Here is a 16,878-nt window from a genome sequence, read left to right on the forward strand (position 1 = left end):
AAACTCCCGGCGTCCGTGTCTGACAATACCTGCTTAAAATTATAGGAAACTTATTCTTAATTCATTTATGTTTAGATCATGATTAATCTCTGAATTCAGTTAAAACACAAAATATAAAATTATTTTAATTTTAATATTGTTCTTTAGCAAAAAATAATATTATCTCGATCTGTTTATATATTTCAAAACAATTTGTAATTTAAAGATATCCAAATAATGTCTGTAGATGTCATCAAAACTTATCAATGTATTTATAAAATAATTAAATGTTCAATAACAAAGCTAAAAAGAATTAATAATTTTTTTTCAGTATACTGTTATAACTTTATAACAATGTACAAAAGTTGTGTAATCATTTTTTGACGGGGATCTTAATATTAAAATATCAATGATTATGATAAAAATATATTAAACTTTTAATACGAAACGTAATAATATTACATGCGATGGATTTTGTTTTACAGTCGCCATAATAGCGTCTCTATTGCGTGCCTAGTTAGTTGTATTACCCAAAGCAATAAATAGTACAGCATGATAATAAATGTCATCACAAAATATGATGGGTGACATTTTTCACTATTGAAAAAATATACAACTAAAAAAAAAAAATGATTATGAATTCATTATAGGTATTTTGAAATGAATTTGTATCTCGTATTAAAATGCTTATTTTGTTTTACATAAATATTTTATTTATTAACATTCAATGTTGTAAGTTTATAGTTAAGCTTGTAGATAATGTTTTAAGCTACTGTACATTACCAATTTGTTGTACTCGTATTTATGAAAATCTTGAGCTTATAATACGATATTTGCTATAGTAGGTATAAAGAGTCATAAATGGAAAATTGAAAAAGTTAACAAATAACATATAAGATGGAAAATCAAAATCAATTTACGATAAGTAAAGAATTTTGATATTGTTCTTAGGTAGTGTAAACTGTGATATTAACATAATCAGTGTATAAACAGTTCTAATTCATTATTAAAATCTTTGGATCTAACTAATTCATTTATTTATAAATATTTTGGTAAACAAATTATTGCAAATTAGGTATAATATTATGTTATAATACTTATTACAGTATTTTCATAGTTAAAAATAAATAAATGTAGCAATATAACTATGTAAAGATTACTTACTTAATTAATAATCATTTTAAAAATAGAATCATTAAATTCTTTCCCATTTATTAATTTAAAATTATAAAACATTGTTGATTACAGTCAAGCAGTTCCTAATGCAGTATAATATTTACAATTTCAAATATTTTCAAATATGGCGTTATAAATAAATAATACTTTATGAAGAGTTGATTTTTCAAAATAATAACAGTATCGGTTGTTTTATGAAATGGTATACCTAAATTTAGACAGCAAATTTATAACTTTAATAATATTTTAAATAATTTATATATGCGAAAAATTCTCTAACATTAATTATCAAAATTAAGTAGTTATTGCAGTTTTAGTTAACGATGGTTAAGGGTTAAGTATTTAAGATCGATTATTAGGTAAGAAAATAAAGCAATAATTCAAAATCGTTGAAAATCGTTGAAAATCGTTGAAAATCGTCGAAAACAAATGATTACACATAATTTCCAATCCATTTAAACTTGCGGACAGTAGGTCATGTGCGTCAAGTACGCTTGAAAATAATCGCATTATTATATTTTTTCGCATAATCATTATTACGATTTATGTAGTTCAACTTTCAACTATAACAGTTGGACACGGTATTTTCACACTGGCCGCGTTGGCGGGAGGGACGCTATATGTAGAGGATCACGCAAAGACATTCCGCAGGTCACGTTCTCGCCATCAACCACGGTCACGGTCATCGTCGACGGCCCTAGCCAGCAGTTACCTTGATCACCTTCCTCTATTTAACAGACATATTGATCACGTTCAGGTTACCGGCTTACTGGACGAACTTGACGTCGGGTGTTTCCGCGTGGCGCCGCAGTACAGGTCAGCGTCCGGTAACCACGGCGATCAGCACTCTTTTGACGAACAAAAATATGCAGTGACACAATCACGCCAACCAGTGAGTCCCTGATTTAATAACACCCATCTGGGCCATCTGTAACAATAAATTATCAAATAAAAACTATATTTTAACATTGCTAAATGCTATAATAAGTAATAACATTTAGCCTACAGTACCGTTTAAGAGTTTACCAAAATATCAGCACGGTAAAATACCGTGTATAAATGTACAATTTATGTACATTGTTCATGCGCGCGCATTAGATTAATTCAGCATGAGTTGAGTTTAACTAAACAAATTTTGAGTCTTTATTTAGCTAATATGCGTATTCATTGTATTTTAAATCAATCATATTAATTCAAACTTTAAAATTAATCAATATGTATATATTATAGGTTTTTCACTGATAAATTTGAATAAATAATATATTAAGTGGATATAAATAAGCATTAGAGCAATTGTAGGGGTGGGCATAGTTAAAATTAGGTCCCTTAAAAATGTGTATTTTAATTAAAGTACAAAATCGTTAAAAAGTTATCTAACCTGTGAACCCATGACAATCAGTTCGATCGGCAGCTACTATACAGTCTGTTGTCGATCCTTTCATTCAGAAGATACTTATTGTACAAAAACAACAAAACGGTAACTATGATAAACGATAGTAATAGATATCGATGTCTTTGCGCGTAGTTGATTGTGTGAAAACTTTCGACGAAATCGTAAAATGTGTTCGACATCATGTTGTGACGTTGGACCATTTTCACGCCAAGCAATACCTCAAGCTGTGACGTATAAGCACGATGACGACCACGTACGCGATGAATGAAGCCACTGTCTAGCGCATCTCCGACAGCACTGCGCACAGCATGCCCCAGCCGAAAGACGTACATGCTCAGCTGCACGGGATCGGCCACCATCGTGACGGCGGTTGCCATAGTATAGATGGCCTAACCCCCTAGCACCCTGACTAAAAGTAAGTAACCGGCCGCAGCTCCGTCAGTCGCGTACGTACTACGTGGCCACCACTTTGCCGGTCATCGGGCACTACACGGATATAGCACAACCAGCGACATGTGACAGGACGTTTCTGCCAGACTTATAATAATAGGTACACCAGCACAGAGAACACGTGCACGTAACGGGACAGGCCGACGCGCGACGGTCTGTTTGATGACGTTATACCGAATATCGAATATAGGCCATACCCTGCAGAATGTTCAACGCGGCCACCGTGTCTTCCACGAAGCCCTCGGACCAGCGATAATTGAGGAACAGCCAGTCGATGGACAATATCGTCTTCCATACACAATCGGGCAGTCGATACACTCGTTTTTCCTTGCGCTATTTCGCCGCGGTTGCAGCTTTGTTATTGAACAGCGAGTCCATCTTGCATACACGTGATACCAATGAGTATTAATTTCTGCTTGAAATTTTTTCACTATGGCCTTAGTTTCTGAAAATAAATAATAAATACGGATGACACTTATATTTAATTGCTTATTTCCAATCCCATAAACTCATTTATATATTAACATTATCGATTAAATTAATTTTGGTTTTTATTTTTTAAAGCTGAATTATATTAAATAAATAATAACAAACGTATACCAACACGATTATTAAATGCCAGTCGAGTATAACAGTGCATTTTTTATATATCATCTAATACGGAAGGTGAGATAAGTTGTTGGAGGTGACGTGTAACATCTATAAATTATAATGCGGTTTTAAAATATTACAAAGAATAATATTTTACTTATAAAAAGTCTGTACATTTTGTTTTTGATTGTAGCACTTTAGCACTATAGCCTATAGCCATATAAGTATACCTATTTCAAATTTAAAAAATAAAAGTAACATTATATTTTATTTTTTTAAGTAATTCTTAAGTTAATTATAGTTTATAACAAAATAGTCACATTTTGATGTTTGTTACAGGATATAAGATATTTCTTGAACCAGTACGATTATTACGACGTACGGTCATCTCGTTGGTCACCACGGCAATAAATTATTGTATACTCGTTGGAAGGGCCATAACAAACAAGTGCCATGATTTATGTTTTAACATAAACACACCTGTGTTCATTTTATGAATTTTCAACAAATTGATAATTAATTAATTTTGTAACCCCGTACAATATGTTTACGACATGGGAAAAGTGGTAATTTGTATAGTTTTCTAATTCTAGACAAAAACAAACTAATAGTTTTAAATATAGTAAAAAATAATCACCATTGACGAAACAATGGTACAAATGATTGCTGTTGTTTTATTAAAATTATAAAATATATTATAAGCATACTTATTAATTATTTTATTAATAATTGTTTACAATATCAACAACGAAGTTATTAGCTGGCGTTACATTTTTTGAATTTTCATTAATTGCTCACATACATTAGGTACTTAATTGCTACTTATTACCTATATTTACATATATACATTTTTACCTTAATTTCTAATTATTTAAATCAGTTGACGCAGTTCTGCTATGTTGACAAAATTTAAAAGTATTTTAGCCGTTTCGGAGTGAGATTATTAATTATTATAATATACGTATCTACAACATTTTTGGAAAGTCAATAAAATGTGTTATTTCTTCTGAATAAATTGTGAACACAATAATTGCGCCAGTTACAAAATGTAAAACTATTGAAACGTACATTGACACTTCTACTAAAGAGGTAAATCTATAGGTTAAAGAAACCATTAATTTATGTACCTATACCATTGAAATATGGTTTTTAACAATGTTATTCAAATTTTACGAATGAATGATATTCTAAAAAGTATTAATAGGTAATCATAATAATTATAATATTAAAAATATTATACTATTAGCTAAATGTGATCTGCTGATCGTAAAATATGTTATGTTACCCACTTGAAAATCAACAAAATATGTCAGTGTAACGTCCGCTTAACATACCAATATAACACCTATACTCAATATTGCTATTACCCGTAACATAATATACATTATATTAGTATAAATTTGAATTGATACTTAATTACCCATTCATTCAACTTATTTAGTTAAAATAAGTTCTAAATTTTCAAAATCATATTTATATATTATTAGACACACTTGCATTACTTAAGTACGTCTAACTTATATTATATACTGGCTATTTTGGACAGTTATTCAAGGTCATGAAAATAAGAAAAAAATGTTTTTCTATATATTTAACTCATTAACCGTTGGTAATTCAAATATTAAAATCATACCTCGATATTTATAGGTAAGTATAAATTTTTTGCAATATAATTCTTTAAAATTCAAACAAAATAATTGTACATAAAATATAATCTTACAGTTATTATTATGTTTGAATATTAAATATAATAGAAATTGTGGCTTGGTGAGGCGTGGTTGTACGCTCGATCTGCGGAAACGCAATGAGCGTACCTACGTACCGACCGCAGTTGCTAGCTCCCGGATGGGTGACCACCCGGGATTTTTAGCAACATATCCTTGCCACACATACAAAAACACGTATTACTACCCACTTAAAATGCTACAAATAAAATATACAAAAAGAACCCCTACCGCACCACCCCACACCTAATGGCCTATGTTGCCGCGGGTTTCCCCTTACGAACAAAAAAAAAAAAAAAAATAGAAATTAGAAGAAGACCCGGTAACAGGTACTTACTTACCTGTAAAATAAACATAATATAAGAAATCATTAAACATTTTTTTAAGTGTATTATTACATAACATTTTTATTGCTCACAATTAAAATATTTCTATTATAATATTTTAAGATATCACTAACTAAAATGCATTCAAATTATTTAACAAAAATCTAAATTCTTATGTATATCAATACTATACGCATTGCTATTATGAACAATTTTTTTTTTTAAATTAAGCCTCAACAACAAAGGTTATTGGCTATGAATATTAATATTTTTTAACACAAGTATGAAGCATTATAATAATATATACGTAACAATAATAATAGTATAACAAAATGAGATTGGAATATATCTAGATTATATTAGTTGGTATAGTTTTGTTAATTTTAAATAATTAATTAATTTTTCATGTTGATTAACTTTTTACTTAGAGCTGCTTCCAGGTTGTCTTCTATATTGAGGTTAGATCTGATGTCGGTGAATTTACGACAGTGACATAATTATAGGTGTTCAACCGTGGAAGTTTTACCGCAAGTTTGGCATTGGCCAGGTTCAGATCTGTTCATAAGGTTTATGAACAAATTATTCAACTGCAAGGACTATTATTATAGTTTTTTGAAACGAAAAAAACATATCCCAAATAATAAGTATTTTACGTATACATTCGTATCTGAATATTTTTAAATTATCCACAGTTTCACGGTGGTATATTTCGAATTCCCCCTACCGGCTGACATATATATGAAATGTATGATTAATCAATTAATGTTGGTATTGATACTATATAATACTTGGTTACCTATTCTAATATTATATATTATGTACTTCATCGAAATTCATCACTAGAACATTGTCACAGCTCTAATAAATATTTTCAATCGGGAAAATAGTTAAAAAGACTTACCAAAATAGATGGGTTAGAGCTGACAAGTCGATAACTCAATATTGTAATAGACACGTCCAATGTCGGAGGTCGGTCAGAGATGAGTTGATATTCTTGTTTGTATTTGTATTTTTTAATTTCTCTTCAATCCCATTCCAACCTTTCCCTCCCCCATCACCAGCCAGGCCACTCTAAACAAACACTACATCGCTGGAATAATTTATTAATTATAGAGGTGTATGTATAGAAGATTGGTTTGAGAAAATAATTTATTCGAAGTTTTGGATTCACCGCATTCATGCGGGTCCCAAACCAATAAACTATTATAATATTGTAGCTATATCCACTATAATACTAACAACTAATACTAACTAGACCGACCAGAGTGACAACAACCACGATACAGTGGCATATTTATGATTATGATACGCGGGCACAGAAGTCGGCGTGCCGTACTGCCGTTAGTATAATTCAAACAAGAAAAGTCAATTACCGATACCGAATGACGACGACATGCAGTTGTTGGAACGTACATTAGTTGCATTTAAATTTTTGGTTACGTTTCTGTATTTATAATAATATATTTTGTATACAGTATCCAGATAAAAAGTTTAACATGCGAGCACGTCGATAGTTGTTTTTACTTTTGTTGACTATTATATATTATGTTCGACCATATTATTTGTACTATTTATTGATATAGATAACTGTAAGAAGTAGGTACCTCTCCATCCTACATATATTATAATATTTACAATCCGACGTGTATAAACTAATAATAATATATAACACGCATAAGGTGAGTATACTATGTAGTATAGTATATATAGTATAGGACATGGGTTCTATATATTACCATTATACTCGTAAATATAGGCACGTTTATGGTAATTATTGGTAAAGAAGTGGTTGTCGCGCCCCGGGTTATCTATCTGTCGGTACCTACTCGGTTACTATGGAGTCTTATTAATACTCGCAATAAATAAGTTTTTAGTTTGAGAACTTGTCAAAGAGTTAATAGTTTTTAATTAAAAAACACACAAAACAACGATCGGTTGATGTCATATTCCTACTTAATAATATAATAGCCGTATACGAGTATGCGGACATATTATTTTTATCTTGTACGAAAACTTTTTTTAAAGAACACACAATATAACGATATGGTCAAATGTATCATTGATATGCGAAGAAATATAATAAATATGTGTGTATATAATGTGTTCGACTTTATCATTTAAAATAGGTATATTTTACCAAGTATGAAGTATATATACTTAACCTTAACTCATAAGTAACTAGTTAGAGGTAAGCTAGACACATGATACCAGCTTATAACCTATATAGATACTGAAAAACTGTATATGAATTTAATTTATGTACAAATAGTAGATATATAGGAGTATAATTATATAGCCTAGCTTATACTCAAATACGTCATAATATAAATAAATACCTAACTAAAGTCACTCAAAATGTACACTATATATTTTTTATACCTAACACTTAAGCATATTCTAGACATGATATTATAATTTTATAAGCATTCTGAATCTTTTTTTAAACTATTTATAGATATTTAAAGTATGTATTTACATTTAGGATTTTTTTATTTTCCTAAAAATTTTAATAATACAAGGTTCAGGGTAAGTTCTTGTAGCAAATACATTTTTAGTATTTTTTTATAAGTTTTTAGAAGTCTAGATTATAAATTAATATAAGTTCCATCATAAATTATAGGTAGGTAGGTACTTATAACAGTTTAAAAATGTCAAAAATGAACAAGCTTATTTTCAGTTAGGTTTGGAATTCAAATGTTGATAACATTTGATTGATAAGAAAATTTGAAACAATTCTAACAGAAAAGACAAACTAAGATTTATTGAAAGATTCATTATGTTATTTTGACATTCTTTAAAAATGTTGCTTGGAAAAAATATTATTCGAGGTTCTTATTTTTACAATATTAGATATTAAAATGTTTAATCAACAAATGATAATCAACCATTTTTTAAAACTATTTTATAAGTCACTATTTATGTTGTTTTAAAAAAATATATTTATCATGTGGACGTGAAACTTTTCTCCGTTGCATGTAGATTGTCTATTATGATTTTCTATACACTTTAGGACATTTTCGAAATAATTCTCAGATTTTAAGCTACTTACCTCTATATCTTGTAATACGAAAGCGTGCACACACTTGCGCAGTTGTTATACCAAAACGTCCAAAACACAATAAATTACGTTCTATATAGTATTATTATTAGAACATTATTTTATTTACTTGTTGTAGTTGATTATAGTTGGAAATCGCCTCGGCGCGTCTATAATATTGCGCATAATACGCATAATAATTATCCACACAAATGATACTGAGTTGGGAAATGCCAAATATTATTGAAATAGGAATACGGTTTAATGTTACTTTTCAATAATTATTAATTAATGTAGAATGTAGATGCATTGTGTATTTGTGTCCACTGTCCACAACGACTTCGGCGAGTGTCTATAAAGTATAAACGATTTTTACGCCGAGTTCGGATAATCTGACCATGTTGACATGTTGTTCGAAAAATTAAATTGCTTTTGATGCGATAAATTACAAACTGATAATAATATGTCCATATTTTTCATGACGAAGTAAATGTTTACTTGTCATAACAACAATTTACAATTGAAATTGTCGTGATAACGCATTGTCAAAGATAATTATTATGTAATAATAACAAATGTCATAATATAGGTTAGGCAATTTAAAAATACGGTTTCACTTTTTCAAACCATTAATATTATGATAATTATTTTAGCGTTGGCTATTTTTTGGGTGTCCTGTAAATATTTTGGGCAGTCGGGTCACCACATGCCACCCTTTAGCTACGGGTTTGATTATACATTATACAAGTATCCACTATCCATAATAAATAATTACACTTTTATGTTTTATAACATTTCATGCATGATTAACTAAGTTATATAGTTTATCATGATTTCGTGTTCATGTTGAAATATTGTGCGCCATCTATCGGAATAAAGTGTTACTCTAGTTTTTCTACCTCCGTATAAATAATACTGCTATAGACGCTAATAAGTTATAATCTCCTTTTCATTTGTGACCGGTAAGCTGGCGGTAATAAAACTTCGATGGTTGACCGGTAAAATGGTAAAAGATTATATACTATAAAAAACATGCTTAAAATATATTTAATGATTGATTTATTAACTATTAAGTATTAATAATGATTATATTAATTAACTAAAATTTAATATTACATATTGTTTAATAATTATGTAAAAATAATTATTATGAGGTACCTCCATATTCTATACTGTCTATACCAAACCCAGTTACGCTTTATGTCATCATGTTTTTCTTATCAACATTTTAACGACATAACCGCAAAATTCGTGTTTACAACGCTCCTATCTATGTAACTGTCCTAATTGTAACTTATTCAAACATTTCAAAAAATTATTTAACTAACAGAATTTTACCGGTGCTTAATTATTTTTGAATATTAATTCGTTTTTATTTATCAGTTTATTCTAAATTTTTTCATGTAGATAAGATAATTATAATATACTCAAGAGGTCCCGTGGTCTTATTTTATACGGCTGTGCGATTTGAACGAGAATCTTTTGGATTAATATTACACTTTAGTATCACATAATGCAATATAATTTGTCGGAAGGTACCTATGTTAATAATAATTAATATATATTTATTAAATAGTAATTGTTCGAGTAAATTTTTAACATAATTAGTCAACGTTTTTCTTTAAAATAATTGTTTCTTTGAGTGGAATGATTAAGAGGACATCGTACCTGCATGTGATGTCTCTAGTATCTGTCTTATATTACATTTTTGTTCACCAGTTTCAATAATTTGTAATTAATTTTGGTATTACAGTGAATGGTATTTTATAAAATATAAAGATAAATATATAATTTATAGCCCCACATTGGGCTTTTATTTATATTATTATTTTCAAGTAAGTTATGATCATTTTAAAATAGTTACGAATTTAAAATCTTTCATAACTTAATTTAAAATATTAATATCAATAAAAGCCCTATGTGGGGCTATAAATAATATACTTATCTTTAAATTTAATAATTGACATATTTAAAAAAATTAAAATTAGGACAAAAATATATAATATAATAAGTATTTATTATTATTATTATTATTTTTGATTTTTAATTGGGTATATTTATTATATAATAAATATACTATTATACGTACAGTTTACGTCACCAACAACAATAATTATGGTAAAACAAAAATTCAAAAATACAATATACAACTGAAAATTATAGTTTCTTACATTAATCTATTCAATCATGTCGTAAAAAAAAAATGATTTAAAAAAAAAGTATATTTCAATAGTTATAAATAAACAGTAAGTAATAAAAAAAAATGTGATTAACATGGGACAGATTTAAAATTATGGAATAAAAAGCGCCCTGAGAGAAGTTTTTCAGGACATCAAGACACAAAGCCGAAATAAAGAACAATCTTGTATAAAAAGGACATATGGTCACCCTACTCTAATATCAAAACTAAAAGCACATTATTAAAACTGTTGAACAACAATTCGTTATGCTGTATGTGTAAGGCTGAGATAACACACAGGGGTGCAACTTTATCTTAATTCCTTACTTTGTTTGATCAAGAACTGTCGAATTAATACAAATACAGACATTTTTAAATTTTCATTCTGATCATTGTTTTTCAATTATTTCGATTTAATTTTTTTGTCATTTTCTTTGTATTAATTTCCTTACTAATTACTTGATACTTAATGTAAATTGAATTCCTTTAAACATTTTTAGTTATTTGACTGTTTAGCCTTTTTATAAGTTGACCTCTCTTACTTACAGGCCTAATTGCTCCTAAAGAATGAAACATACTTTATCTTTCAAATAATAAAATATAATACTAGATACCTATTTCTTCAAAAAAAAAAAAAATTTCATGCTACCACCTGGCCAAGAAACTTTTACATACTATAAATTGTACGAATAATTATCCTTTAAGATACACTAAATCTTAATTGACTTTGACATAAGCTATAATCATATAAATATCTATTAAATGTGCTATCAATTATCATTGAGATTTTACAGTTTAGAGTTTAATGTTTAATATAAATACATTTAAATAGGTTTTATATTGATATTTACATAGATTTATATGACAATTATTAATACAATTTTAGCATATTATATTATAATCAGAAATAATTTCTTGACTTTCATAAAAATGACATAAGTAGATAGGTATAAATATAGAACACTAATGTTTTGTGATATGAATATCTCCTGTGGGGTATTTATTTTCAGTTAATTTAGTAGCTATTTCCTTAATTTTAACCACATAAGTCAATTATGCTCTTAAGGTATAGATTGCTTATTTCTAATAAAAAATAAATAAATAATTTTCCTTTTATTTTTTTTATTTATGTGTAATTTGTATTTGTTTTAGAATTTGGTGGATGAATCATTTCTTAAATTATCAATTGACAAATATACTTTTGTAATTTAATCTACTTTTAAACAAGGTAATTATAGTCTTTATATTAATTTTAGGCCTATTGTCTTGGCTTTGTTAGATACCCATTTTAAAATAAATAACTCATACTTCTTAAAATGTATGAGAGTATTATTTTTTTTTTGTAAAAATGTGTACTTATTTGTATAAAAATATATTAAATTAGTATGTTTTTAATTTAAATAATATTATGCACCTATTAGTAAATTATACAATATTAAAGTATACATGTTTTTTCATAGAGCATGAATATATTTTAAGTAAATAAATGTTTTTTTTTACTTAATAGATGCCTAGGTATAGCTTATGAAGTATATCATTAATGATACCATTTTTTTTTTCATATTCTTTGTTTGTACCTATATTTAATAATTAAATTGAGTTATTTTCATAATATATTTATTTATTTTTATTTAGGTAGATTAAAATGGCTTCATTTGATCTGAGGAGAGAACTTCATTCTAGAGGACCTCCAGTAAATTTGAATAAAAGTGTGTGTACCAAGAAACATACACTACACTTTGATGGCCGATTTGTTAGCAAATCAGACCGATATCAGTTAGAATCATATGGTCTTTATACACCTAATCCTGTACTTGAAGGATTAAGTATATCGCAAAAGAATAAGTTAATTTGGTCGGCTCGTTTATCAGATAGTCTTTGGGCATGGTTTGTTTATGGTCGCAAACTTCTTGTATGGAATGCAGAAAACAATAAAGAAAATAAAACAAATCCTTGTTTTGAACTAGGATTACCAGCGAGTGAAGTCGCTCATCAAGCTGCTCTAGTTTGGGTTTTTGAACCTGAAATAGAAAAGTCGTCTTCTCATGCTTGTTGTATAGCTGTGTCTCCTGAAGGATTGATACGTTTTTGGAGAGATGTATATGATGAAGTTGAATATTTTGAATATAATACTGAGTTGATGGGGAAGGAATGTGAATTTCTGTATCAAGTTGACAGTTCAAGGTATATTTTGTTGACAACTACTGCTGATTTGGTCATGGTAACAGTCAACATGGATACTGTTCGCCCTCAAATAAGTAGTAAAATATTGACTGAATCCACTGGTTGGCTGGGTAATATATCTATGAATTTATCATCTCTTGTTTTTGGTTCAACTGGTCAACAGAGTGACCCTAAAACCATATGTGGCTGTGTTTTAAAAAGTTCTTCTGACTATACTGAACGCATATATGTAGTTACAACTAATGGTACTACCTTAACTAAGTGGAATGTTTCAAAACCAAATAGCGAGAAACAATTATTTGAAGTAAACTTGTCAAATTCATTACAAGAAAAATTTTCAATTATGATGTTTAATAGTGTTAGTACTGGTGATATGGATATGGAAATAATTGACATGAAACCAACTAATAATCGTAGTGAAGAGGTTATTGTTCTCATACACACCAAACCAAACCAAGCTTACAACTATTATATTTTAGCGACCATACAAATTCAAGATAGCAAGTGTCCAATTACTTCACTACATGTTCTTAATAATATTGAGAATTCTTACTTGAATGAATCTACACCTCAGCTGTTAATTACTGAACAACAAGCATTTATTTTGTCCAAACATTATATCCTTGTGGTTACTTTTGAACCATTCCAAACCGACGTCATTGGTGTTGATTGTGATTTAAAATTTGGTGGAGGTTCAGTGGTAAACAACTACGGTATGTTTTTCACTCAATCTCATTGTTTAACTGTAGTCACTAAAATAAGTAATGTACAGTACGACTTCAATGAATCAAGAAGTGTTCTTCAATCTCCAGATCTAAATCAGTCCATACCTATAACTGCTGAAGTAGAAAGTGGTAGCAATGAAACTAGATTGAAATCTGCTTTTTTACAGTTTGTCAGTCGTAAAATAGACAATTGCAGAGCACTAGTGAAACAAGCATGTCCAGAAGAATCTACTTCAACTGATGAATCAAACCTAGATAAAACTGTATTTAAAGTTGGAGAAGATCTTGTTAATGATATACCTATCAATGATCCTCGTTGGTTGGGTGTTCATGGTGAACCTACTATCAGATCATCGTCAATGGTAATATTAAGTCATTTAGAAGAAAAACAGCAAGCTATACATTGGTATCTTAAATTTTTACAAGAACTTGGATTATGGAATCGTATGAAGCAAATTAATAAATATGAAACTCAAGTCTATACAGGATGTGCTTTAAAAGATTTAAGTGAAAAATTACAAGCTACATTAACATTCCGAAAAATTGAAGTTGAACATAGTGAATTATTAGATACATTAATAAAAGAAGCAGTTGAAAGCAATTGTAATAGTTATTCTTCACCGCCAGGCCTTACACACATTGATAAGTTTTATAAGCAAGTCAGTATGTCACATGTTCTTTTCCAGAGATTGTGTATATACAGCGAAGAAATTTCTTCTACAAATCGTAGTGCTATAGATATTTGTTTAATTGTATGTAATGTCAATAAAATATTAGTGAAAGTACTTGGTGCTGTATTAGAATACAGAAGACAAAACGTTGAATTTTTCCCGATTGACAAACAAAAACAATCAAAAATATCTTGGATTCTATGTGAAAAAAATGAAGGTATATGTTCTGAGCTGATAAAACAAATAAATATTAGTCTTGAATTCGCTAAAAAGGCAAATATTACTAAGGAAGTTCGTTCAGAAATTTCTGATCAAGTTGCATTTTTGGTGGATGCCTTACTATCCAGCTCTATTGATGTATTTACAGAAATAGACAGCAATTATACACAACTCAGGTATAAGCTACTTAAGAAACTTATGGATTATAAAGAATACCACAAAGTAATTGAATTGGCTGAGAAATATGGAGACCATAGAGTTATAGTGGAGGTTTGTTTTGAAACAAACAATATTGATTTATTGTATAGTTTTATGGACAAACTTTTTGAACAAAATTTTCGTCAAACTGTTTTTTCTTGGTACTTGGAACAAGGTAAAATTGTAGAATTGTTACGTAATTTTTGTCGCAAACCTAAGTATGAACATGACATAGCATTAGCATTAGAAACATATCCAAATTATGGTTGGATAGCTGGAAGTCTTTCTGAAAATATTAACCTAACATGTGAATCCCTAAAACAATGCTGGTCTAAGGAAGAGACAAATGTGATTCGTAAACAATACCAATTGAATTTATACAGAATGGCGGTTTTGGCAAAAAATGGGCCATTAACTAAGATCCCAGAGTTGGATCAGATAGATAGACATTTGGAAATTATTGAACATCAGATAAATATCCCTGAATGTGTCTTGGAGTTATTGAATTTGGATTTGAATAGTATGCGTGTATTAACTCCTGAAGAAATTTTCAATTTATACTTGCACAAAAATAATATCACCTTGGATGAAAATCAATGTTTGCGTGCTTTGTCTGTGTTACAATTTATTCAGAGTAAAGACAAATGTGAAGAACTCAGTCGCTATTTGTGGTGTGAAACAATATTAAGAGAGACATTAAAATATCCACTTCATGACCAAGAGATTAGTAACCCTATAGAGTTAATAGACAATCTTTTAATATTTAAGACATTAAAACTGATGTATAACAAAGGCCTATTAGATCTCTTACCATCCTTAGATTGGTTGTTGTTTGCTGATGAATTAGAAAATTTTCATTCAAACACTATGTGGCAGTATGTTATGAAAATGGGATTTGAACATTGCTTAAGACCTGCTAATGATTGTATGGATTTTGAAACTTCACTTGTTCAGTAATTCATAAATATTGATTTAAAACTATTAATTTTTTTATAAACTTATGTGTACTTGTTTTAATTCTACATACATAATATTTTTAAGTATAAATAATAAATACATTTTAAGCCTTTATTAAATATTTTGGTTTATTATTCTGACTGAATCCCTACTACTAGTTATAATGGTATTGAATATTCATTATCACCCTAGTTCAATGTTTAATAAATAACATTATGCCGTTTAATGAAATGGTATCATAGAAAACTACTTTAGAATTTAGTTATTATCTAAAAAAAATATTGTCTTCTAACATTTGTGGTCAAAATAGTTCTATAAACATATTTATTATCATGATTTGAAATTATCAAATTGTAACTCCTTATGATCTTTATTAATTAATTATTATAAAAAAAAATTTTTCTAAAAAAAAGTATGTGCGTAAGTAATAATATTCACTAGGTATGTATTTAAGTCTGCTAATTTCAAAGTATTAAAAATATTGTAGGTAAGTGATTCTATTATATGTATATTATAAAAAATTAAAAATAATTGAGGTACCCATATATATTTAAGTATTTCAAAATAGGTATGTAAACTAAATCAGGGGTTAGCAACCTTTTTGATGTTATAGGCTAAAAATAAATATAAAGTTTTTCACAGACCACAACTTGAATGCGCCTTATTTTAAACAAAAATATATAAATGTAACCATATGTACCATGTAATATATACATACTTTTTATTTTGTAATATATGATAATATAATATATTAGAAAAAATTGTTTGTTTAAGTATACCATTGTTAGTTTTATTAATTTAAGAAGGTATAAGCATATTAAGCATATATAATATAAATAACATATAAAGTATGTTGCCTTTGGTAAGGGTAACTTAATTACTATATTTTTTAGTAAAATTGTATTTTCTATTGAGAATGGTTGTACTATTATTTAATAAAAAAATAAATTAATAAGAAATTCAAATGGTGATAAAATAGTTAATGACAAATTTTATTCCATTTTAACATCTTTAGTAAATTAATGTTGTAACATTCCCTTGGAATTTGAAATTTAATTAAAGTTTAAAC

The 16,878-nt window shown here is 28.3% G+C and overlaps 1 protein-coding gene and 1 long non-coding RNA gene across 3 annotated transcripts; one reads left to right on the plus strand and one right to left on the minus strand.

The window, feature by feature from the left end:
- Window positions 1–1,287: 1,287 nt before the first annotated feature.
- LOC149055810 (uncharacterized) lies at window positions 1,288–7,026 on the minus strand. Of its 2 annotated transcripts, XR_016191504.1 has the most exons (4): window positions 6,541–7,026; window positions 3,603–3,697; window positions 3,196–3,443; window positions 1,288–2,083 (listed from the first exon to the last, which is right to left on the minus strand). It is a non-coding gene; the product is annotated as an uncharacterized LOC149055810 (long non-coding RNA). The 2 variants fall into 2 exon arrangements; XR_016191505.1 differs by lacking the exons at window positions 3,196–3,443; window positions 3,603–3,697; window positions 6,541–7,026 and adding an exon at window positions 2,534–3,180.
- A 2,914-nt stretch (window positions 7,027–9,940) lies between these two features.
- On the plus strand, window positions 9,941–15,928 carry Nup133 (nuclear pore complex protein Nup133). Its single transcript, XM_015518974.2, has 3 exons — window positions 9,941–10,211; window positions 12,008–12,083; window positions 12,491–15,928. Exon 3 carries the CDS (start codon window positions 12,501–12,503, stop codon window positions 15,807–15,809), a length of 3,309 nt encoding a protein of 1,102 aa, XP_015374460.1. The 5' UTR covers window positions 9,941–10,211; window positions 12,008–12,083; window positions 12,491–12,500; the 3' UTR covers window positions 15,810–15,928.
- Window positions 15,929–16,878: the final 950 nt, after the last annotated feature.

Source organism: Diuraphis noxia, unplaced genomic scaffold (genome assembly GCF_037042655.1).
Source record: "Diuraphis noxia isolate RWA-SAM2 unplaced genomic scaffold, SU_Dnox_SAM2 contig0004, whole genome shotgun sequence".
In the NCBI taxonomy this organism is placed as follows: domain Eukaryota; kingdom Metazoa; phylum Arthropoda; class Insecta; order Hemiptera; family Aphididae; genus Diuraphis; species Diuraphis noxia.

What these genes read in the sequence shown, in the direction of transcription:
- Nup133 (XM_015518974.2), top strand. Translation starts at nt 12,501, where the DNA reads ATGGCTTCATTTGATCTGAGGAGAGAACTTCATTCTAGAGGACCTCCA.